Source organism: Ursus arctos, unplaced genomic scaffold (assembly GCF_023065955.2).
Source record: "Ursus arctos isolate Adak ecotype North America unplaced genomic scaffold, UrsArc2.0 scaffold_4, whole genome shotgun sequence".
Taxonomy (NCBI): domain Eukaryota; kingdom Metazoa; phylum Chordata; class Mammalia; order Carnivora; family Ursidae; genus Ursus; species Ursus arctos.
In genome coordinates this window covers 26,522,196-26,545,976 of record NW_026623056.1, presented here as the reverse complement: position 1 = coordinate 26,545,976, position 23,781 = coordinate 26,522,196, and the positions used below count along the sequence as shown (strand labels likewise).

At 32.2% G+C, this 23,781-nt stretch overlaps 1 protein-coding gene across 12 annotated transcripts in view; it reads right to left on the bottom strand.

Annotated features, from left to right (window-relative positions):
* The window catches only part of DLG1 (discs large MAGUK scaffold protein 1), a 257,844-nt gene that overhangs the window by 22,459 nt on the left and 211,604 nt on the right, over positions 1–23,781 (bottom strand). For 7 of the 12 annotated variants that reach the window (XM_026496015.4, XM_057306847.1, XM_048214738.2 and 4 more), the window contains 5 exons: positions 21,268–21,382; positions 15,907–16,083; positions 13,070–13,139; positions 9,220–9,319; positions 2,207–2,248 (listed from right to left, as the gene is read on the bottom strand). In XM_026496015.4, the coding sequence (XP_026351800.2) occupies positions 2,207–2,248; positions 9,220–9,319; positions 13,070–13,139; positions 15,907–16,083; positions 21,268–21,382 (504 nt within the window). Of the gene's footprint in view, positions 1–2,206; positions 2,249–8,493; positions 8,528–9,219; positions 9,320–13,069; positions 13,140–15,906; positions 16,084–21,267; positions 21,383–23,781 lie in introns of all 12 variants that reach the window. The other 5 variants (XM_026496047.4, XM_026496026.4, XM_026496056.4 and 2 more) reach the window with 2 other exon arrangements.

Below are 23,781 nucleotides of genomic sequence, written 5' to 3'. Positions count from 1 at the left end.
TTATTTATGGCAAGATTAAGTTAAAAAAAGTAGCAAATTATGAAGTTATAAGGATAAGTTTGATAAATGTAAAAACAAAATATAAATGTGTTAACAACTACTTTGTTATTCTGTGTTTTAAATTATCATTAGATCTCTTTAAAATCTTCATTGTGACGTCACATATGTGATACTTTTTATTTAGAAGAACTATTAAATCTCTTAAAGATTAATACTTTAATGAAAAGTTCTACATATGTTGAGTATTTATGTAATTTACTGCTATTAAGAATATGCTGATGTTCTGGTCCCACCAGATACAATATTTAACAGGATATATGTACATTTTTATAATTACAACTATCTTATAATAAAAAATTTTAATGTAAAGGTAAAACTACTGTCACTATTTCACTGATGAAAAAACTGATTGTTCTAATAATTCATCTATCCAATTAAAAAAATAGCATTTAAAATGAATTTAAAAAGCTTTAGATAAGGGCGCTCCCTTCTACTTGCCGGAATGGGATGCTGCACATTTCATGAATTGCTTAATAAAGCCAATTAGATCTTCAAAAAAAAAAAAAAAGCTTTGGATAAAACTAAATCCTTCCCTTCCCACTCCAACTATGAATCAAATAGATAGCAAATGAAATAAGATATATTTCGCTTTGATTTGAAAGCACTTTAGAAGTTAAATCCTTTAAGATTAAAGGTTTAGAGTTTGAGAATATCGTCAATAAAAAAACTCTACAAATTGTATCTTGACTCAGCGAAAGGAACTGAAAGAGTTAAAAATTCCAGTTCTTAACACACACACACACACACACACACACACACAAATGTATAGAAAACAAACTAGGAAGGACTGTTACTTCAAGTGGTTCAATGAAAACAATAATGTTGGGTAACATATTTGAGGATTTTCTCATTGATTATCAAGATTCTATAACAACTTTTTCATTAAATCTGGCACTGATTTATATCATATGTATGTAGCTGTAGATCTTTTAAATTCATATATTGGCTTTAAAAGTGTATTTCACTGCTTTAAAAGTGTTCTTTCCTGCTTTAAAAGTGTATTTCACTGTTTTATTTATTTTCATAATATATAAAATATATACTTACAAGCTGCTTTTAAAAATATTGTACATAAAACAGGGTTTACATATTAGCAAAAACATGCAATTTGAGTATTTCACACCTAACAATTCATGCAAATGGTGAGACAGACAGTATATACTTTCATTACCTCTTTTTTTTTTTTTTAAAGTCCAGAAAGTTACTCAACTACTCTATGGTGAGTTCTTTATATGTTAATAAAACATTAATAAGAAATTACATTCCCACACCAAAAAAAAGAAAATCATTATGTAACTATTACGCAAAAAAACCCACAACCAATCAAATGAATGAGGGTTAAAAGTATATATTGTCAACATGAAAAATATCAGAGACTGATATTAACAGGAAGGACCTTTTGAGCAGCCATACTCATCTGTAATCAAGATTACTTTCATATTAGACAGCAGTAAAAAAAAAAAAAAGTTAGAAAAGCAATTTTAATTTTTAAGGTACCACAACTGATAATATTCATGTACTCCCCCCTCCTCCCATGCCCAAATCTGTTAAGAAACTCCAGATGCTTGTATAGTTCACTTAACAATATAATACCAAAAATGTAACATAAGGACACCAAAAAAGAAATCAGTATTATTGTTTGCGCAACTGTTGAAAATTTTTCCTTCATCGCTTAGGTTCACCAGAAGCTGGTAGTAAACAATAACTTGATCTAGATCATAACTGGTGACAAAGAATAGAAAAGGAAATAAAGCTAACTATAATTTAGCATTACTGAAAAACAATTTAATGCTCATATTAAAAACAGATTTACTACAGAAAATGGCAAAATACAAGTTTACCCCTCACTGTACTAGATATTTTCTTGTAAAAGATACACACACACACACACACACACACACGTACTATGTACACGAATAGCACTGCTTGTAAAAAGGATTTGAGTTTTATTAAAATTCTGGAACTGTTAACTTTTGTACATAGTATGACTTTATTTTTCAAGTACAGAATTTTACTTGGTTCTCTCTGATTTTAAAATATTAAGCATCTGATGTTCAGTTTTTAGAATATATCACTAAGACAAAAAAGTCCCCAAGGATATATATTACTTGTGATTACAAAAGAACAAGTAACTTAAAACACTTACGGTAACTACTTTCACTATCGCTGGCATTAGAAGTTATATGCTCTGAAATTGCAGGACAATGGAAAAAATAAAGAAAACACAGTGTCATGAGTTTAAAAAAGCAAATTATTAAACACAAGGTGACATTACAAAATGTTGAGATATAAATCACACATACTCAAAGAATTTTTAAAAAGCATTTTTGATTTTCTTTGAAAAGTTTTTTTTCCCAAATAAATATGAATTCGAAAGGAAAGAAACGCTGTAATTAAGGACAATGCTCCATTTTTGTACAACACAGTTTATCAACAAAATCTACGACAAATAAGTAGAATATGACAAAGAGGGCAAAGTGATCCTAAATTAGTCCAAATGTAGACACAGAACCCAAAAAGAGAAAATGCAACTGGCACCATTTAATTTATGAAACAGTAATGACTGACAAAAGAGACAAGTTATATTTGAACAAACAGATGCCCATTTTAATGAAGGGATATCTTAAAAAATAAATGATCTTGCTTTAAGTTCAGCTTCTTTCTTGTTCCTGAAGAGAAATGAAAATCCATGTTTCTGAGATCATACAGATAAAACATCTTAGATGTCACAGATTCATATGCTCCAAAAAAAAAAAAAAAAAAAAAAGTCAAACGGAAGGGAATTCTAGAAGGTAGGATTGTATTTTAAAATAGACTAGTATTTCTGAGAAACTCTGATGTGACAAACAAAAAAGATAAAGCAAATACATCTACTTGCAAATTGCCTGGACTTTCCTTGAAAGTGACCCCATTTCATAACTTGATTGTCTGATAAACACCAGGTACTTTTCCCATGTAATCTTGAATGTTCTCTCAATAAGTATCTCCGGAGAGTAAAAAAAAAATTATAAAAACTAAAAAACAAAATTTTCCACAGGAGAAAGAGAAATCTAAATTTCTTATGTGAAGCAAAGGAGAACATTTTTAAAGGATAAGAAAACAGCTTGAGGAGAAATATCTGCTGTACCATACCACCCACAGAGTCTCCTAAAATCAAGATGCACTACTGAAAAGTTCTGAGAATGGTAGAATGTAAGATTTCATATGAAGATGATAGTTCTTGAATTGCTGTCATAGTGAAAAATAAGTCTGTTATTCTAACCTGCAAAGACAAGATATAATTTTTGTTCTTCCTTTTTAAAAACTGCAGTACAGTTGACATACAATGTTGTATTAGTTTCAGGTGTAAGGATATAACTTTCTTAATTATGATTATAAATATTTTAAATATAGCAGGGACATTAAAAATTAAAAGACTGAATAACATATGACAAGCATGTGTAAAATGATGTTTTTTAGAAGTTTATATTTAAAAATTTCTTCCCATGTTACCACATGAACTTCAAAACAATCATTTTAAATTGTTGCATAATATTCTGTTGAACTGATAAATCATAATTTACCTTACTAGTTATTACTCAGACATTTTAGTTTGCTTTAAATTGTTTTCTATCAACATCAACAATTAGGAATGTCTTCATTTATACAACTTTTTATATCTTGTCCTATTTCCTTAAAATTCATTCCCTGAAGTAGGAATGACACATAAAAAGAATTCTTAAATTTATATTAGGATTAGTACTGTACTCTACAATCTCTAATACATAAAAGAGAGAAACATTAGTTATTGCAATGGAATAAGGGAAGGGGGAGATTAAGTGGGAGTATAGAAGAAACAAAATTGACCATGAGTTGACAATTACAAAAATTGGGTAAGTGAATATTTGCAGGATTTATTTTGCTATTCTTCTACTACTGAATATATTTGGCATGTTATATAGTAAAAAGTTAAAGCTACTACAAATCTCTTTTCTGTCTTTTCTGGGGACTTCTCCTACTCATCTCAAGTTCTCTAAGATTACCGATAGCTGTTATACAATCAAATTCTTCAAGTTCTTTCAAGTACCCTTTTATGTAACTCTATAATAAAATCTTGCTATTCAAAGCATGGCCTTTGGAATAGCACCATCATCACTGCTTGGGAGTTTGTTAGAAAAGTAAAATGCTTTCTTCTTGATAATTAAAAATATATTTTTAAAGAAACTACATCAAAAAAGATATTCAACTATCCAGTACACATATAAAAAGATGTTCCAAGTTTCCCCTGTAATTTTCCCTGTAATTACTTATCAGGAAATGCAAAATAAAGCCACAATGGACATCTCTACCATCCACTAGAACTGGCTATGATTGAAAAAAAAAATACAAAAACAAAAACAGATATGCCAAACACAGAGAATGTAAGTAGCAACTGGAACTCATATACTACTGGGGGTGGTGAAATTGGTACAACCACTATGGAAAACTATTTGGCAGTAACTACTAAAGCTCAACAGATGTATGTATGTATGACCTAAAAATTCCTTTCCCAGGTATTTTCCCAATAGAAAGGTATATACATGTTGACCAAAAGACATGTACAAGAATGTTCAAAGCAACACTATTCAAAACAGCCCTAAATATATGTTTATGTAGTCTGAGATAATATATATAGTTTCATATTTTATTTTTTCATTTATATTATTAGCATTTTCCCATGTCATATTTTAATATGATTTTCAATGGTTACACGATATTACAAAATATAGATAAATCAAACTACATTAACCACTTCCCAAATGGTTTCAATTTTTTTTTACTGTAATTTCTCAATAAAATTAAAATAAACTTCCTGATATATAAACCTTTATCTCTGTCTCTGATTACATACTTAGGATATCCTATTTCCTTGAAGAGGAATTAGTAGGTCAAAAGATACACTTTTCCAGATACGCATAATGGCAATATATTAAAACTAGTCATTCCATACAACTCTACCACTGGGTTCTCCTTTAAAAGTAATGTTTGCCAAGATGATGGGTAGAAACTATCATTTTGCTTATTGATTACTGGGGACATTAAGTATTTTTATATACTCATTTCATTTGTTATCTTTTGAGCATTCTTCTGACATCCTTTGTTCAGTTATCAAATAGAGAATTAGTCTGTTTCTTATTGATCTGTTAGAAATTCATACTGTAAAGATATCCCTTTGACATACATGGTATATTCTTCAAATTTTAATTTGATTTTGTTTCTGCTGTTTGATGATCACAGACATTTCAAATTTCTCTAACCAAGTCTCCAAGTCTCCCCTTTCTAATCAAACATCTATTCCTGAGAACATATTATATGCCTTTTCTCTGCTCTCCCGAACTACTACCTACCTGTCACCAATCTCAAACAATACTCCTACTCTTACACTTATTCTTTATACAAATAAAAATAAGTCTGGTTTTGGCATCTAAGAGCTCCACACAATTTTGCTCTGTAAGTCCTTGAGATGAGAAGAAAGGCTTCCCATTACATCTCTCTCTCTTAAAGATTTTATTTATTTCTTTAATTTATTTGACAGAGAGAGAGTGTGCGCGCAAGTAGGGAGAGTGGCAGGCAGAGGGAGAGGGAGAAGCAGGTTTCCCGCTGAGCAGAGAGCCTGATGCAGCACTCGATCCCAGGACCCTGGGATCATGACCTGAGCCAAAGGCAGACACTTAACCGACTGAGCCACCCAGGTGCCCCTACATATCTTTCTTATGTGCCTAACTGACAGAGTTTTTGAGGTGTTCTACAAAACGGAAAGCTATAAAAATTGTGCTATAGGTACAAACCTTGGATGAAACTGTGTATCATGATTTCACTTCTGAGCACCTTATACAGCCTCTCCTGAAATTTATTTCTTTTTAGTCTCTGCTAAAGGAATCTTACATTTTTCCTTCTGACCTTTTACAAAGTTGCCTTAAGACATACAAGCTGCACACGTTTCTATTTCTATCTAGCTTTTCACAAGCTATGATGATTTACTTGCATTCTCTCAGACTTCCATCATATTCTATTTAGTTCTGTTAGTCAAAATTAGGATTGGAAAGGCAAATTCTCTCATTGTTTCCTCTACTCTCAACAGGGCAAATCAATGATTTATTTGATTCTCTTTTTTGTAGACTCACTGAGTTCATGTCTATGAAAAGTGTTCTAGGATATCACTTTTGTTTCTCTCCTCTTCAATCAAATGCCCTATTTTTTCACAGGTTATATGAAATTACACGTAGATGTACATCTTTCTTGATATTCAGTGTTATTCTATTTCTCATCGGGTTTGTTTCTCTGAAACAATTTATGCCTTTTCTTCTCAGTCCCTTTATGAGTCCTGTTTCAACAAGGCTTGATAAATACCTACAGAAGTCACATTTATTTCTTTATATTAAAATCTCACAGGATTCTGCTTAGTTTATTTCCTGTATTACTGAGGCTACAAATAATGTCCCTGACCACCCTTTCCCAGCATTTTCTGTTGTATAATAACTGGCACCTTGTCAACTGCTAGTCATCTGTTTTAACCAGGTTTAGAATTTTTACTGATATTTTCCCATCTCCCTCAGTATTTTCCAAACAAAATCTTGATCTGATCATCAAGTTACCAGGTGAATAAATTATCTTAGTTCCTGTGAGATGAAGCATAAAACCCATCATTCAAGGGATCTTGAGTCTCTGTTCAAAAAATTAAATCCTTTTCTAAAGGACACTGCTGATCAACAGTTACTATTTTTCATTTGTCTCTCAGATCAAGTCCCAATCATCAAAATGAGAGATGAAATTAAGATATGGTCAAGGTGTAATTATCATCCATCATAACAGTATCAACATAGTAAACAAATTCTTCATTTAGTTCCTTTCCAATGAGTTTTTCCACAGTCTCTAATGATTCAGCAGATAATAAAAATCTGTGGGTCCTTATGCTGAATCATACCTCTTAAACAAATCATTCTCAAAATAAATTCTATAGCATTAAGAATCTGTGGAAATATTTTCCAGTTTTAAAGATTTTCACTGATTATTTTCCCCAAAGGTAAAAATATTAAAAAAGGTTGCCACTAGTAAAGTAAATTTGTGGCTCTTGCTGAAACCTAAAAAGGCACAGGCAAAAATAACCAAGTGTGTCTATATAGAAATAATTACATATAAAGCATACCGCCTCCACTCTAACACAAACTTTTAATCGTTAAGGTTGAAATAAAAGTACCTATACTTTAGATTAAAATTCCAGTACAAAGTTAGCATAAATCAAGGAAAAAAACCTTCTATGAAATATAACATTTATTAATGTAGATCTTAGAAAGTTAAAGATATTGGTTTTATGTGTGTGTGTGTGTGTGTGTGTATAATATATATATAATTTTTTTTTTTACACATGCTGGACATGGAGCCCGATATGGGGCCTGATCTTACGACCCTGAGATCAAGACCCAAGCTGAGATCAAGAGTTGGATGCTTAACTGACTGAACCATCCAAGTGCCCCAATACTGTTATATCCTTAATGACCAATGAATTACAGAAAGTTTTCAAAATGCTTAATAATCCAAATAGAAAGAACTATCCAGGAAAAAAACTCTAGCATATGAGATTACTTCTACGAGTCACTGTCACCTAAAATAACTTAGTAATATTCGGTATCATATATAATCAATTTGAGAACATCTAAATTTAAAATTTTGTTTGCTAAAAAATGACTTGTTTCATCCATTTACTGAATGACTCCTATATAACAAACTGTACCAAGTTTTACATGAAGATTAAGTACTAGTTAGAAAATTAAATAAGAACACAAAACCCAAAACCATGGACAACATCTTGATTAAAGGAAAAATAAAGGATAATATTTCTTACAATTCTTTTAATAATTTACAACCTCCAAGAAAAAGAGATCTACAATTTCCGACCCCCTACATCAACTGTTACTGAATTTGAGGTCCACAATTTTTCTCTATTAAGATTCATTATATTTTACAGTTTTACATTATAGCAATGCTCTTCTAATACAGAATCAAAGTAATTTTAACTTGTTTTAACAAAAAACCCCAGTGGACATAAAACTGCAAGATTATTTTCTACATTCTAATAATGAAGGCAGGTAGTACTATTTTAAAAAGCTTTAAAAAAAAGTCTTTTACATAAAAAAATCCCTAGCAAAATTGCCATAAAAATTACAAAAAGGAAAATGTAATTCTGAGCAGTTTTTCAAATGACATGTGAAAAATGGAGCATTAGAAAAACAAAAGGTATGTATTATAGAAATAAAAATCCCAAGCACATTATTTACATGAAAAGTCTAAAAGCAATCTAAATCATATACCTCCTCATGCCAGAAAGGCGCTACCATGAATCTCAAAATGTATCTGAAAAAGGTAGGTCTGTAGATGGAGGTTAAAAAATAACTTGGGAGTATTTTGATCACTTACTCAGGCCTTTTGATCCCATGTCGTCAGGGATCTCCTGTAGAGAGTAGTTCCCAGAGAGCAAGCAATAAAAAGATAATCAAAGAAAATAGTTGTCAGTAATGCATAAAATTGGTGCTACAATAAGAGACAGTTCCAAGACCATTACAGGTGCACGTATTTTAGAGCATTTTTGTAGATTTCTTAAAGTGTGAAATAAGCTAGCAGCTGAATGTAATGTACTAAAGTAAAGGAATCAAAGTTCTAGCTTAGAGGCTGATTTAGTGCAGAGAAGCAAAATTTGAGATTTCCTGTTATTTTAAAAGTAAAATTCAGACTGTCTCCATATAGTGAACACATAGGATAAAATGAAATGATTCCAGAAAATCTATGCTCAAAGACTGTCAATGCTATACCTAGATCATTAAGCAGCTTCTCAGGTATCCGTAATTTTCCTCTAAAATATTCTTTGAGAGTATTTTCAGTGTTTCTTCTAAGAACCCTTACATCAAATTATTTTATTTTAAACACATAACTTGAAAGTACTGTTAACTTTAAATTAAGAATTCCTAAGGTGCCAGAAAAAGTTAAGACTGGTATGCAAATTTATTTGTCTCTTAAGTTATCCCTGGTTAAGACAATTAGTAACCTGTTGCAGCTCTTGAAACTGTCTCCATGGTAACAACCAACTGCAGGGCAGTAGGTCCCTCTACATTTATTTTCAGTTGACCACTGGATCCACATACTTACGGTCAGCATCACTTGTTTCCTGCTCACTCTGGTCCTTGTTCTTGTAGAAGGGGAATTTTCGGGAAAAGAGGTTCTTTTTACGCTTGTCATTGAATGACTGCTGAAGAAGAGAAGGAGGGGCAAAACAAAGGGATGTCTACTATCTGTGTGTACAAAGGCCCAGCCTAGCAGCTCTGTGGAAGCTGACTCTTGTGACCACAGTGTGCAGTTTGTATATGAATTTTATCAATCACAAAGTGAATTTCTAACTTTGTATTAACTCCTCTAACGTTTCTCAACTTAAAATATTTAAAAATTTACAGTGTAATTCAGTAATACCTAGAAATAAGAAGTGCTACTTGAAAAGTAACTCAAATTAGCTACTACTGTAGTACAAACCAGCTAACATCTGTTCTTATCAATCCATATTTTTCTAGAAGATTCCCAGGTATGAAGTTCTCTATAGCAAAAGTTGTTTTAAATTGTTACTGTAGGCTATTCAGGTATTTTTTATGCAGCAAGTAATAGTCTCCATTTCCCTCTGGCTTGAGCATATTCCCTCCCTCCCCTTTTTTTGTGGCTCCAATGAATTAAAAAAAAAAAAGCCACTATAAAAAAAGAAAACCAAAACAACTGAGAAAGCTGCTAGTTCTGAATATTTAAAAACAATGAACCAATCTTATTTATTTATTTAGGAACAGAAAAAAGATAACTAAATGCTTATTCTGAATCAGAAAATGAGAAGAAAACTAAGAGGGGTCCATCAAGCACACAGAATTCCAGCAAAAGACTTATCGATGCTATACCAAAAAGAAAGAAGAGTCAGAGCTCTCCTTGCCAACTTGCATGCCATCCTAACTGATTTGTCTTTAAGCTCTACTATATTTATCTATTTTTAAAAGTATATGTAAATAAACTGGAACCAAGATTTAATTCATTGGCACTGTATCTTGAATAGGGAATAAAAAGTTAGTGCCCATAAAAGCCAAAAAGGCAATGAAGATTCTAATAGCTTTAAGAAAAAAGATTATAAGAGTTATCCAGAACTGTTATGGAGGAGCTGCACAGCTGATATGATGTTCCTTACTACACAGATGTTGGAAACAGATTTTTTCCCTTCTTCAATGTCCCATCTGTGCCTTCACAGATTTAAAACCATGTCACATAAAGAAAGGTGATGTTATTGAAGACGAATAACTTCTTTTTAAATTTCTGTCACAGATATCCATGTCTTGAAGGAAATGGCCTGACCTACCAATGATACTACGAATTATTACTTTTGAAGCAGGAACAATATAAAGGATAAAAAATCTTTTTCTGACTTTCCTTGAGTTTAATCCAATGTCATGAAATGTCATCATTATTTTGAAGTATATCCACATCAGGAAGTATGTTTTGGCATGTTTGTATTTTTAAGCATGTGATGCCAGGTAAATAAGGTGCTGAGGTAGATTAAAGTAATTTATGCTCAAATCTATTACTTGAAATGATTTGTTTTGGTAGAAATCTTAACACAAAAACAAGGTTAAACTTTTATTTTTACCTTTTCATATCAATAATTCAGGATTAATAAATTCATAGTTCATTAGTCCAACAGACTGTCTTGATTGCAATCCTAAAATTTGAAGGCTCTGATAACTCTAAGCAGAAGTTAAAAATTAAGTTGATGAGAAAAATACTGCAAGAAATTTGGACTTATGACTGTCAAGTAGCATTATTTAAATAAAAATCTTTGCTTGAATCCAAATTTTAGAAAAGAGAAACAGAAGAAAACTTAAGTTTCAATAGAGAAAAATTTATGATAATCTAATTTAGGGAACGCCTAAATCTTCTTGTTCATGAAAATCATTAATGAATTTAGTAATAATTTTTATGTTATCTAACTAAACTGCTTTGTTTTTAATAAAAAGTATTTATCCCTCCTACTGCATATATAGTGGTCAGAGTCAGTTTCACAGCAAACAACCAAAAGAAACATGAAGTTTAAAATGTTTTGATTTTTGATATCTTTGCAGTTAGCCAAAATGAGATATCATAAAGATACCATAATATAGGACAGGAAGAAATGCTTGTTAGTTAAGAGTTAATTTTAATACATTTAACGTCCTTCAGATGAAGAATTTATTAAAAGTGAAAATAGCCAAAGCAAAGAAGACGAATATGTGTAGGGAAAACACAAAACTGAAGAAACATACTACCTCTGGATTATCTACATTTTCAATACAAAATAGTCTAATTACTTATTGTTATTAATGCTATACTGCAGGAGAGATCGTGTAATAAATATAAGAACTGATAAAATATCACAAAATCATGATATATATCTATATATATAGTATATAATTTCTACATGTGGTATGTCAAAATAGCTAAATGAATGTTAAAAATGTTAATGAGAAACTGAAATGTTATAAGTCCGCAGTGGAAGTAAGTCCATAAATCACCATGTAAGGAAAGGAAAAGAGGAACTCAGAATGGGAAATGGTAGTATAGAAAGAAATGCAGTTCTGCATCAATGGCAAGCGTATTTTTACCCCACTCAGTATCATGCATCCTTCTGGCGCTGAGTTAGGACACAGTGACTGTGTATAAGGTTGGTTACAGTCAACAAACAAGACTAAGATTTAAATATGTCGTTAATTCAGTTAACTTCTTACAGTACAGTATGAAAGAAAAGTTACAACATGCAATCTCTTTTTCAATACATTGACAGTGTATTTTACTAAGTTATTTTTAAAGACATATATAAAACAAGCACCAAAAGCACCGTATAAATTTCAAATCTTGAGCATTTACTTGGGCTTTTTTCCTTCCCCCAAATTTCTATTCTAAATATTGCTTCAGATCACACTATGTAATTTTTTGTTTTCTGAAAGCTGCAATTTTAAAGGAAATTATCATTTCTAAAATAACTGAATACATTATACAATTTACTTAGATTTAATTTCTTTGATTGAGGATATTGCTTATCTTAAATTTTAAGCCTTTAAGTTTGAGTGCTTACTGCTATCAAAGAAGTACAGATGATAGGGTTAATTAACTTGCTAAGTTAACTTTCCACATTCATTTGAAATACGATCAAATGAATAAAACTTTTGCTTTAGATTAAAAAATGCAAACATAAAACATTCCTATAAATAGTATTTCAAGACAACATATGTGTTCAGCTTATTTCTTCAGGCTTATCACTACAATATTCCATTGTAGTAATTACACACATAGTGCAGGACAAAGCCTGCAGTATCTCTTTCATTCACTGGCATCCATTAGATTCAAGCAGAACTTAAAAATGAAAACAAAAACACCTTTAAAATTATGTATGAAAGAATTTAGAAGTATTTCTTGACCGTCTATAAACTTATCCTCTACTGTCTCTTTCTTTATTCCCTCAAAATAAAAATTCATATTGATTATATATTTAAAGCATGGATTCTCTTAATAAATTATAATCAGGCATGAAGGAGGAAATAGAAACTTACATTATGACCTAGTTAATAATATTCTGGGGCATATTTTCTCAGAAGATGCATTATTAAATTAGCTATCATGATTAATACAAGTTTCTAACTGGATATCTGAAGGAAGGCTGAATTTATTTCACTTGTAAAAATAACCTCACCAAAGTATGTTGTTAAGAATATATCAAATGACAGTTTTGATAACCTGGAAAGGTCTGTAAAATGACTGCTTTAATTTAATAAATGACTTACTTCAGCATCTACTATTACAAAGTACCATGGCAAGAGCTGGTGATAGTTAACTCTAATGGCAAAATCCTTCTAATTTTAATAGTGTAGTTCTGGTAAGAATTATAAAAAAGCCTATTATTCTCAATTACTAATATCTAGAAAAAGATATTTCATATACTCACCCCTTTATCTCCTCTTGTTTTAGAATTAAATTTCACTGTTTTTAACCGGGCTCGTTCTTTCTTCTCAACTCTGTCAAAGTATAGAATGCTATTTTTAAAGTATACCAAAATATCTAAGGGTCTAATAAGAAATCATCAGAACTGATACTTTAGTATGGGGCATTTTTATATTTTAAAACTTTCAGAAGCCGTCAAGGTTTGTATCCCAAAATTAATTATAATTTCTGAAAATAAAATACAGGGCTTATTACGAAACAAAACCACTTGTGAAGTACCAAAATACAGTACATGTGTACTTATAGATGCACTCACATTCCATAATGATACTGAAATTATTATGAGGAACCACTTCTGAGTTTAGCAATTTTCTGGATTTTGTTTTTGTTGTTTCAATGTTAGCTTAGCATGGGGCATACATATATGCTAAAAATCAAGCATAAGAGAGAGAGAGCAAATAGGGCAAAATGTTAACAACTGGTGAAAGTAGGTGAAGGATATGTGGGTGGTATTCCCTGTACTATTCCTCCTCTTGAACTTACTTTTCTGTATCTCTGAAATTTTTATTAAAAAATGGGAAATACAAAAATTAAATTTAACTCCAGTGATAGATTTGTGTAAATACATAAAGTAACCAATTATAGTATACAAAAAGAGTTTTAAAGAGCTTTAAAATATCTGTGGAAGGATATACAAGACCTGGTAACCTTAGTTATCCCTCTAAAAATGAAAAGGGTGCTGTGAGTACAAGGGTAAGAGGAAGCCTGTATAGCTTTTAGATCTTCTGAATTTTGAACCTTGTTAAAGTGTTAACTATTCAAAATAAGCAAGTCAAAAAACTACATCAAAAGAAATGTTTCATGCAGATTGTAATACCAATATGAACCTTGTAAAATTTCATGTAAATTAAGCTTTTTATCTTTAATTCAACACAGCAATTATGTCAGTATATAGCAGAAAAACTTACCAAAATAGTCTATGAATAAATGCATTTTCTTCATTATTTAGTGACATAGTTTAACTGTGGGTACCGAAGAACCTTAGCAGTCATGGATTTAAAACTTGTTTTTACTATTCTAGAACAATCCATGACATGATTAGAGAGTCCACGACATGATTAACTGATCTGTAATTTTGCCTAGGCACTTACTGAGGGCACTGCAAAACTAACATTTAGTGAGTAAACGTTTACAATTCAAAATGGCTTTGTTTTCTCATTGTTACCTTGTACACTAAGTAGCTGAGTGACTTAAATTGTGTTTATTTGTAAATACTGTCCCTGAATAAAAGCTGAGAACTGTAGTAACAATAATTCCTTGTGCTATTATTAGAAGTAAAGATGTCTAAGATAGTTCTATTTAAGAAAATAAAAGTTTTAAATACATTCAAGAATGTAACGGCATAATCAGTCGTGGTTTCATATGTAGTTTATGGAAGAAAAATTATATTCTATGTTATTTATAAATTTGGAAATTTAGAGAGGTCTTAAGATAAGTCTCTTACGGCACTTCTGACTTAAAAACCCAACTTCATAGAATTTTTATACAAAAGGAAAAAATCTCTTTCCACCAAAGTCAGTGTATTTCTCATTTGTTGCAGGCACACATAAAGCCTATGCAAGATAGGAGGTGCCAAAGGATAAGACAATTTTTAGGAACTCTGACTTTGATATTTAAGATGTGAGGTTTCTACTGACTCAATGAGGCACAGAGACAGAGGAAGCATTTCTGAATTTAAAACAGACTATGTTCTATTCTAGGAAAAAAGTTATGCTGAGGGCTGCATTGCTAAAAGAGGAGTTGCCACCAAATACACGATCTATCTAGCCAAATAGTGGGATCTTGTTAAATACATGGATCTAGCCAAGAATAGCCATAAATCCCAAAACCACAACTACAAATCTTGATAATACTTTAATATTCCTACATTTCAACTTCTATAAACAGTAATATAAATATATATAGGTAGAGGTCTATAAGTAGGTATATGATTTGGCATACTTACATGAATTATAAACTCTTAAAATAAGTATTACATCATAAGCTTGACTTGAAGTGAATTAACCAGCTAGAATAAACATTAATGTCTCATTAATGATTTTTGCTGGCTATCTTAAAACTTAAAAAGACTTTCAGGCAATGATCTGCACGAATCAGACCTCGCAAATAAGTTATTTGGGGAGAATTACGAACTGACATTTTAATACCTTTCCCACATGTGTAGGGACATTCAGCAGCATTTCATAGACCTAGAGAGGGTTCTTTATGCTGGGATCATACTGTTCAAAGACTATCTCCACTTAACCACTTTTGCCAGTAGATAGTAAGTATGTATCGCTATAATAAATGGTTAAAAGCAAAGAGGAAAGACCAGTGAATACATCAATACTTCTAAATTAAGCAAGAAAAGAGATGTGAAGCAAATACCAGATACTTCTAAAAATTCTGATTTACACTTTCAATTTTTAAGTCTAAAGGAGGCAATTCGCACAATCAAAAATCCTGAAAGTTTAGTAGGTTTCATTACCACCTACATGGATAAGTACAGAGGCTTTTACATCTTTCTCCATCCAATGGTATAGACAGATAGCAAAGTTATTTAAATATGTTTATTTTGTTCTAAGCAACTAAGTAGGAGCTTTAGAGAGATCTCTTTGGGGGCATCATATTCTTTAATTATGTCATTGGTTATAATATAAGGTGAACAAAATTAAATGCTTGTGAAACATGTAGAAAACCAAGCATAAAATCACCCTCAGTAAAATAATTTTAAAAATCAACAATTATTTGTCTATGTTGCCCTACTTTCAAGTGGTAAGACTATAATGGACTTTTACTTACCTGCGTTTACTGGGAATTACTCCAACTTCGTCACTCTCCCCATCTGGTGTAACCTGCCTGGCTTGCCACCATTCATCATCAGAAGCATTAATAACATGGAGGATATCTCCAAATTTGAAGTTCAACCCTTGACTGGGAAGGCCACTGTCTTTAGTTTTGTCATAATCAAAAAGGGCTCTAGATTAAGACCAAAAAAGTACATGTTTATTTGGTGTTTTTGTTTGTTTTAAAGATTTATTTATATTTTAGAGCGAGAGAGAATGTGTGTGAGTGAGGGGAGGGACAGAGGGAGAGAATCGTCAAGCAGACTTCCTGCTGAGTAAGGAGACCAACGAGGGGTTCCATCTCACAGCCTCTGAGATCGTGACATGAGCCGAAACCAAAAGTTGGATCTTCAACTGACTGAGCCACCCCCCAGGTGCCCCCCATGACTATTTGTTATCATATTACCAATGTTAACATAGGATTGTGAAAGTGTATATAACCCAGATAAATAATTAAACAAATAGTAGGCAAAATAATGCCAAGCTCAAGAATTTGCACTATATACAGAAAGACAGACAAAAAAGAAATAGCAACACTGACTTACAGTAAGTTTTTAAAATTAGGTATACTACCTTCTTTCTCTCAATACTGAATGAGGAATTTTAAAAAATGCTTTTAGTATAATCCAATGGCAAGCCATATTGAATTCTAAAATGAAGACAAACCTAGAGTGTTGCTCTAAATTAATAAACAAAGAGTGAATATAAAAAGTACTCTTCTCTTTATTTTGGCTATACACACTGGGGAAAACAAACTCCCTGACAGATTTGAGTCATGAGTTACGGACTGTAAGACTGTATTGAGAGAGTGACTATTTTGTCAGTTAGTTATCCTTCCATTTGTTCACAAAGCTCGAGTCAATAGAACTTTCAGAGTCAATAACAATGATGAAAACTAACTACAGATGACTTTTACTGCTGCCAAATATTTTGGAAAAAAATACTAAAATGTTATCTTTTAAAATTTTATAAGAAGAAAAATTGTGTTCTATTATTTGATCAATGTACAATACTTAAATTCTTATCCAAAATAGTTCTCTTGAGGAAAGAATCCTAGCAATTACATTTATAATACAATTTATTCATTTTTTTGTTCTAATATGGCAAATGGACATTAGGATACAAATCATATTCCTTTTTGTGTTAACCAACTTTTTAAAAAAGATTTTTTTATTTATTTGAGAGAGAGCAAGAGTGAGAAAGCACAAGCAGGGAGGAGCAACAGAGGGAGAGGGAGAAGCAGGCTCCCCACCAAGCAGGTAGTCCAACATGGGGCTTGACCCCAGGGTTCCGGGATCATGACCTGAGCCGAAGGCAGATGCCTAACCAACTGAACCACCCGGGCACCCCGAGTGTTAACCACCTTTTTAAACCTATCTTTTAAAAAAGTTTTTATTTAAATTCTAGTTAGTTAATATATAGTGTAATATTAATTTCACGTGTACAATATGGTGAGATTCAACACTTCCATACAACATCCGTACTTATCACAAGTACTCTCCTTAATATCCATCACCTATTTAATCCATCCTCCTATCCACCTCCCCTCCGGTAACCATCAGTTTGTTCTCTATAGTTGAGTTTGTTTCTTGGTGTGCCTCTCTCCCTCCCCCACCCATGTCATTTGTTTTATTTCTTGAATTCCATATATGGTTGAAATCATATGGCATTTGTCTTTCTCTGACTGATGTATTTCGCTTAGCATAATACTCTCTAGCTCCATCCATGTTATTGCAAAAGGCAAGGAATTCATTCTTTTTTTATGAATAATATTCCATTACACACACACACACACACACACACACACACCACAACTTTATTTTCTATTCATCAGTCGATGGACACTTGGGCCGTTCCCCTAATTTGTCTAATGTAGATAATGCTGCTATAAACATGTGGGGGTATGTATTCCTTTGAATTAATATTTTTGTGTTCTTTGGGTAAATACCTAGTAGTGCTATTGCTGGATCTTATGGAATTCCTGTTCAGTGCTAAAGATTAGAGGAAGCTTAAATGGGGTGTCTGAAGAGAGGGATATTGGAATAATTTACTCCGCATGACTCTAGAAATGCTCAGGAAACAGAAGTGTACAGAATCCAGGTAGGCAGAGAAAGTTACAGCAGTGAAAACAGAAGAACTGGTAGAAACACTTCATATAGCACTTAGACCATCCAGATTCCTTCTATTCCTAAACCTATAGAAGACAAGACGTTTAGTTTCTAAAGAAAATGAATTTGGGAAGCTCTGTACTTTGGAACTTGATGGGGAGGGGAAAGGTGCTAGGCTAAAAACAGGTTTTTAAAAAAAGACTTTATTTATTTGAAATAGAGAAAACGATTGGGGCGCCTGGGTGGCACAGCGGTTAAGCATCTGCCTTTGGCTCAGGGCGTGATCCCTGTGTTATGGGATCGAGCCCCACATCAGGCTCCTCCGCTATGAGCCTGCTTCTTCCTCTCCCACTCCCCCTGCTTGTGTTCCCTCTCTTGATGGCTGTCTCTATCTCTGTTGAATAAATAAATAAAATCTTAAAAAAAAAAAAAAGAAATAGAGAAAACGAGTGGTGGGGAGGGGTGGGGGGGTAGAGAGAGGGAGAGAAGCAGACTCACTGCTGAGCAGGAAGCCTGATTCAGGGCTCAATCTCAGGACCTAGAGATCATGACTTGAGCCGAAGGCAGAGGTTTAATCGACTGAGCCACCCAGGTGCCCCTAAAAACAGATAGATTAAAAAGGAATCTGCACACTGAAAACTGAAATTCTAGCAACCTGTTTCATAGTGCAGGCAAGGGATTAAAGGTTCTTTTCTAGAGATATTTAATGACCCCAAAGAATGACCTGGGGTGGGAGAGGGCAATGAACAAAGATAATTATTTTTTAGTTAAATCCACTGGCTTCATTCTCCATTCATAAGGATCACTAAATATTTAAAGATTGCCTCACATATAAAAAACAAGAAAACAAGTAAACTAGAAAAAAATACAGAGAAAGCAGAGAATTCGAGAAGCAGAAGAAAATATTACAGAAACATGAGAAGATATATCTATGAAATAAGAAGAAGATGACAAAACAAGGATCAACTATGTAAGAGGAGGCTCTCAGAAAATAAAATAGGATATTATACCCTCCTCCACACCCCAAATTCTCTAAGAAGGAAAAGACAAAGTCATATTCAGACATGCTAAGATTCAAAAAGTATCCCCCACACACCCTCTCCTCAAGAATTTATTGAAGAATGTGCTTTGGTAAAATAAAAGTTGAGAAAGAAAAGGTGGCATCTCAAAAACACACTCTGACACAGCAGAAAGCTAAAAGGAATAAGACAGTGGCAAAGGCAAGTCCCACGTGAGACCTGTACAAGTCTATAGAGCAACTGGTCCAGACTGGAGCAGAAAGATGGAAAAAACTGAGATGCCTGGGTGGCTCAGTTGGTTCAGCATCCCACTTCTGATTTTGGCTCAGGTCGTGATCTCGGGGTCATGAGATCAGGCCCCATGTTGGGCAAGGAGTCTGCTTAAGATTCTCTTTCTCCCTCTGCCTCTCCCTGCCCCCTTGTTCACAAACGCATCTCGTCTCTTTCTCTCAAAAAAAAAAAAAAAAAAAAAGAAAGATGGAAAAAATCTGAAGTGATAAGATCATATGCGCAACCACATGTTTCATCATGTGAAAAACTCTACAGAGTACTGTAAGATAAAGAAAGATATTTAGTAATAAGTACATGGACAATTAAGCAAATAAAAATGGCACAATCATTATGCCCAGGAAAAATGAAGGGTTGCAAAAGAAAGGAAGCGTGGTCATAATACACTGCTTGAGAAAGTAATGACAGATACTACACAGTCACATGACTCTAAATACTATTAATTTTATTAACAGTGATGGCACTATGTTTGAGTGATAGAGGAAGAGGCAGAATGGTTTGATATGAAAGAGAAAGTTGTTATCTACTATGGCAGTAAGTCCATAGTGTCCAAAGTTGGTAACCTAGAGAACAGCAGTATACGCATATTATTTAGAAACGTGGAGGGAAAGGCAAGGGAGTTTGCTAAGAAAATGGAGATGATTATTTTTAGAGAATGAAATTGGGGACTGTTGGGAGGTGACAGTTGTTTTTCATTAAGTTTTCTGATAATATATAACTTGTAAAAATATCTACTTCTTTAAAAAATAACAAAAAGGAAAGATGATTCATAAAATCTACCTAAAACAAATATAACCTAATGTTTTGATTTTTATGTCTTTGGAAATTTTTAATGAATCACTTATTAAAGGCAACACCTAATTATACTAAAATTAGAAAAGAAAGAAGAAGAAAATGAAAAAACAAGAGTATAAACAGAAATGTTATTCCTTTTTCTGTGGATATCAATATCACAAAACACTTTAAGGACTCTGGAACAGAAGAATTTAATAAATATTGCAAGAATTAGTGGAAGGAAAGAAAAATCTGATACACTAAGGATTCCCAGATCACTGGTAGGGCAGAAGGAATGAAAAGGGTAGGAAAAGAACAAGTGAAGAAAGTGAGAAAAATCTCTACAGGTAGAGATTACCTGTAATCATCTACTAAAGTTAAAATAATAGTATGATAAAGTGCTGAGTAAAAGCTCTACTAAAAAAAGTATACAGAATACAAATAGGTCATCAGTATTACGCCCTATTGCCCAGTGAAGTAAAAAAGAACAGTTTATATACTAATGGTATCTATTTACTATTATTAGATTTATGCTATCACATGAATCAATTATAGAAAAATAACAATGCTTGTCTTCTCCCAAGTATTCAAAAAATACATGTAGAAATTTCCTGAATCTGTGTTCTTTACTGAGGCTATTCATATTTTAAACTATTATTTACATAAGCTCTCTTTGCTATTATGGAAATTGCTATAGTAATTAAATGTTACTCAAAGAATATTTTATTATAAAGAATATAAGTAAAAATAAGTGTTGGATGTTATGACATACCAAGCTGCAGTATAGTCACTCATTATTATTCAAGGGGTTGTATAACTTTCATTAATACAATAACATTCCAACTCTTGAAAGACACACTCAGGAAACCAATCATAAAATGTTTCCTTGGTATACAATATATTTTTTTTTTTTTTTTTTTATATTTTATTTTTAAATAATCTCTACACCCAATCTGGGGCTCAAACTCACAACCCGAGATCAAGAGTTGCATGCTCCACCGATTGAGCCAGTCAGGAGCCCTTGCAAAGTATTTTTCTACAGGAAAACTAACTCAGTCACAGTAAAAAATGTGAGGGACTTTGCATGCATAAATAAGGACTGCCATAATTAGAAGTAAAAAAATTTACCTGACATAGAGGGATCGCTTCTGGCTAGTTCGAAGAGAACCTGATCCTGAACTAATGCTACTATTCATCATCTGCTCCCGTAAGTCATGTATTTTGGCTTCAAAACGACTGTATTCTGATGGGAAAAAAAAATAAATTTATACTTTACATTCTAAAAAGTACATTACTTGAAAATAAAGTATTAAATATGTTAGCTGTCTTATATTTGATTAAATGTGGTTAGAACCTTGAAAGAGTAACCTGTGTAAGATTTTGGCCAATATGCAAGTTTCAAAAAAAAATTAATTTTCTAAATGTACTGTAAGTTAGAACTGACTGAATTAGAATTTTCCCATATGCTATTTTAAAGTTCATATCACATTTAATCAATTAAAAGACAACTTTCATGCATCAAATACCAGTATCAATCTCATATTACTATCTAATTTAACTGTAAATTTAAAAAATTAAAACTCATAATTTATTCTGATTTTTATACTTAAAAAGAACAATCCTATAATGATTTGTAATAGATGCTTTGTTTACTGCCTTTTTCCCCTTGACGAAATCGTTACTCTTATGTGCGTAAATGCAGAACCTGTGTACAGTCAAAAATACAGCAAAAATATGCCTTAAAAATTAAAAAATTAAATAGACTTCAATTCATTTTGTAATTTGTAAATTTTCAAAATACCAAAATAAGTCACAAAGCAATTTGAATAAACATTTTAAGATCGTTTTTATATAAAAACAAGTATGATTCTGAAGATGAACTATTTTAGACTATATCATAAAAACGACCAAATCTATTAATAAAAACTTAAGTACTTTTTCAAATATATTGCAATTATATACTTACACACTCTTATACCTTCTTCTCTATTTATAATAAACAAATTATTTTATAGCAATTAGGTTAGAGCTCATCAGATTTTCTTATAAAACCAGACTTAAAGCAAGAGCAAGTACCTTGCTTAGGAGTTTGTATAGTTTAAGAAGACAGAGTAAGAGTAAGCGTGATTACTGTGGAGTTATTCTTCCTTTCACCATAGTCATCAAGTTTGTTTTATGGGTACTAAGATTAATTGAAGCAACAATTTATCAAAACACCCAAAAACATTTAAAAGCTCACATTAATATGTAATAAAATGTTATTTTATTGTCCTTTAAAAATATAAAATTTAAAATATAAACGTTAGTAGACAGTATAATGTATCCATTAGAATTCAACAATTAACTCATGGCAAACCTTAGTTTGTGTAGACACAGCTAAGATACAGACAGACTGATGGAAAGAGATACGGATGAAAATACAAAGTGAACTTCGAGTTTATACTGGTTCTTCCTCTTTTTTAAAAGTTTTATTTAAGTAATTTCTACACCCAACGTGGGGCTGAAACTCATGACCCCTGGATCAAAAGTGGCATGCTCCTCTGACTGAGCCAGACAGGCGCCCCTATACTGGTTCTTCTAATTAAAAATTAGGACTGTTAGGTTTTTAATTAATCTATTCTATCTTGTATCTGTATGTGCTTTCTTGCGTAAGAGAAATTCTAGTTCTCAAGACACTGGGAATAACAGAGTACTGCATGGTGACTTAAATTTTATCCAATATTATATTCACAACAGCCTTAAAATAACATCACCAGCAACTAAGACCATGACATCATTACTGAAAACAGCTAATTACCTTCCCTACTTCTTTTTATGTTACTTAGAGCATGGTCTAGTAGAGAAAGAAATATATATATTCACAGTTTGATGGCTGTTTTAAAGTGACTCTGAGTAGTTTCTCCCTAGGTGTTAAATGTTGCCAACTGGATATACATTTAGGTTAATTTGTTCTTATTTAGTTTCAACTTCAATTTTTAGGGGTTGCTTTTTAAATTTTTCATTGTTTTTAATACGTAGGTAAAATAGTTCCAAGGTTGCATCTGTAAAACAAGGATATTAAAGAAAAAGTTTAGCTTCTAGCCCTCTCTTCTACCCTACTCTATCCTGGTCACTATATATAAACATTTTAAGAAAGGTTTATTATAAACATTTAAAGAAAGGTTTATTATAAACATTTAAATAAAGGTTTATTCTTCCAGGGGCACTTGGGTGGCTCAGCTGGTTGGGCATTCAACTCCTGATTTTGGCTCAGGTCATCTATGCTGAGTGTGGCGCCTGCTTAAGATTCTCTCTCTCCGTCTGGCCCACCACCTGCCTCTGCCTCCCTCTTCTAAAAAACAAAAAAAAATTAAAATTAAAAAAATAAAGGTATTCTTACATTTTTAATAACAGAAGCAGAAACATGTATATATAAATATATTTACACTTATTCTGTTATTTTATGTAATATATATAACATACAATTATGTGTACATTACATATTCACCCAAACATATATAGACACACATATTGCTCCTTTATTAAACAGTAACCTACACATTTCTTCCAACATGCTTATTTTACTTAACAGTAAGTACAGTAATAGTCTTACTAACAGTAATAGTAAGAACACTGTTTGGTAGCGTATATAGGCATCTCTCA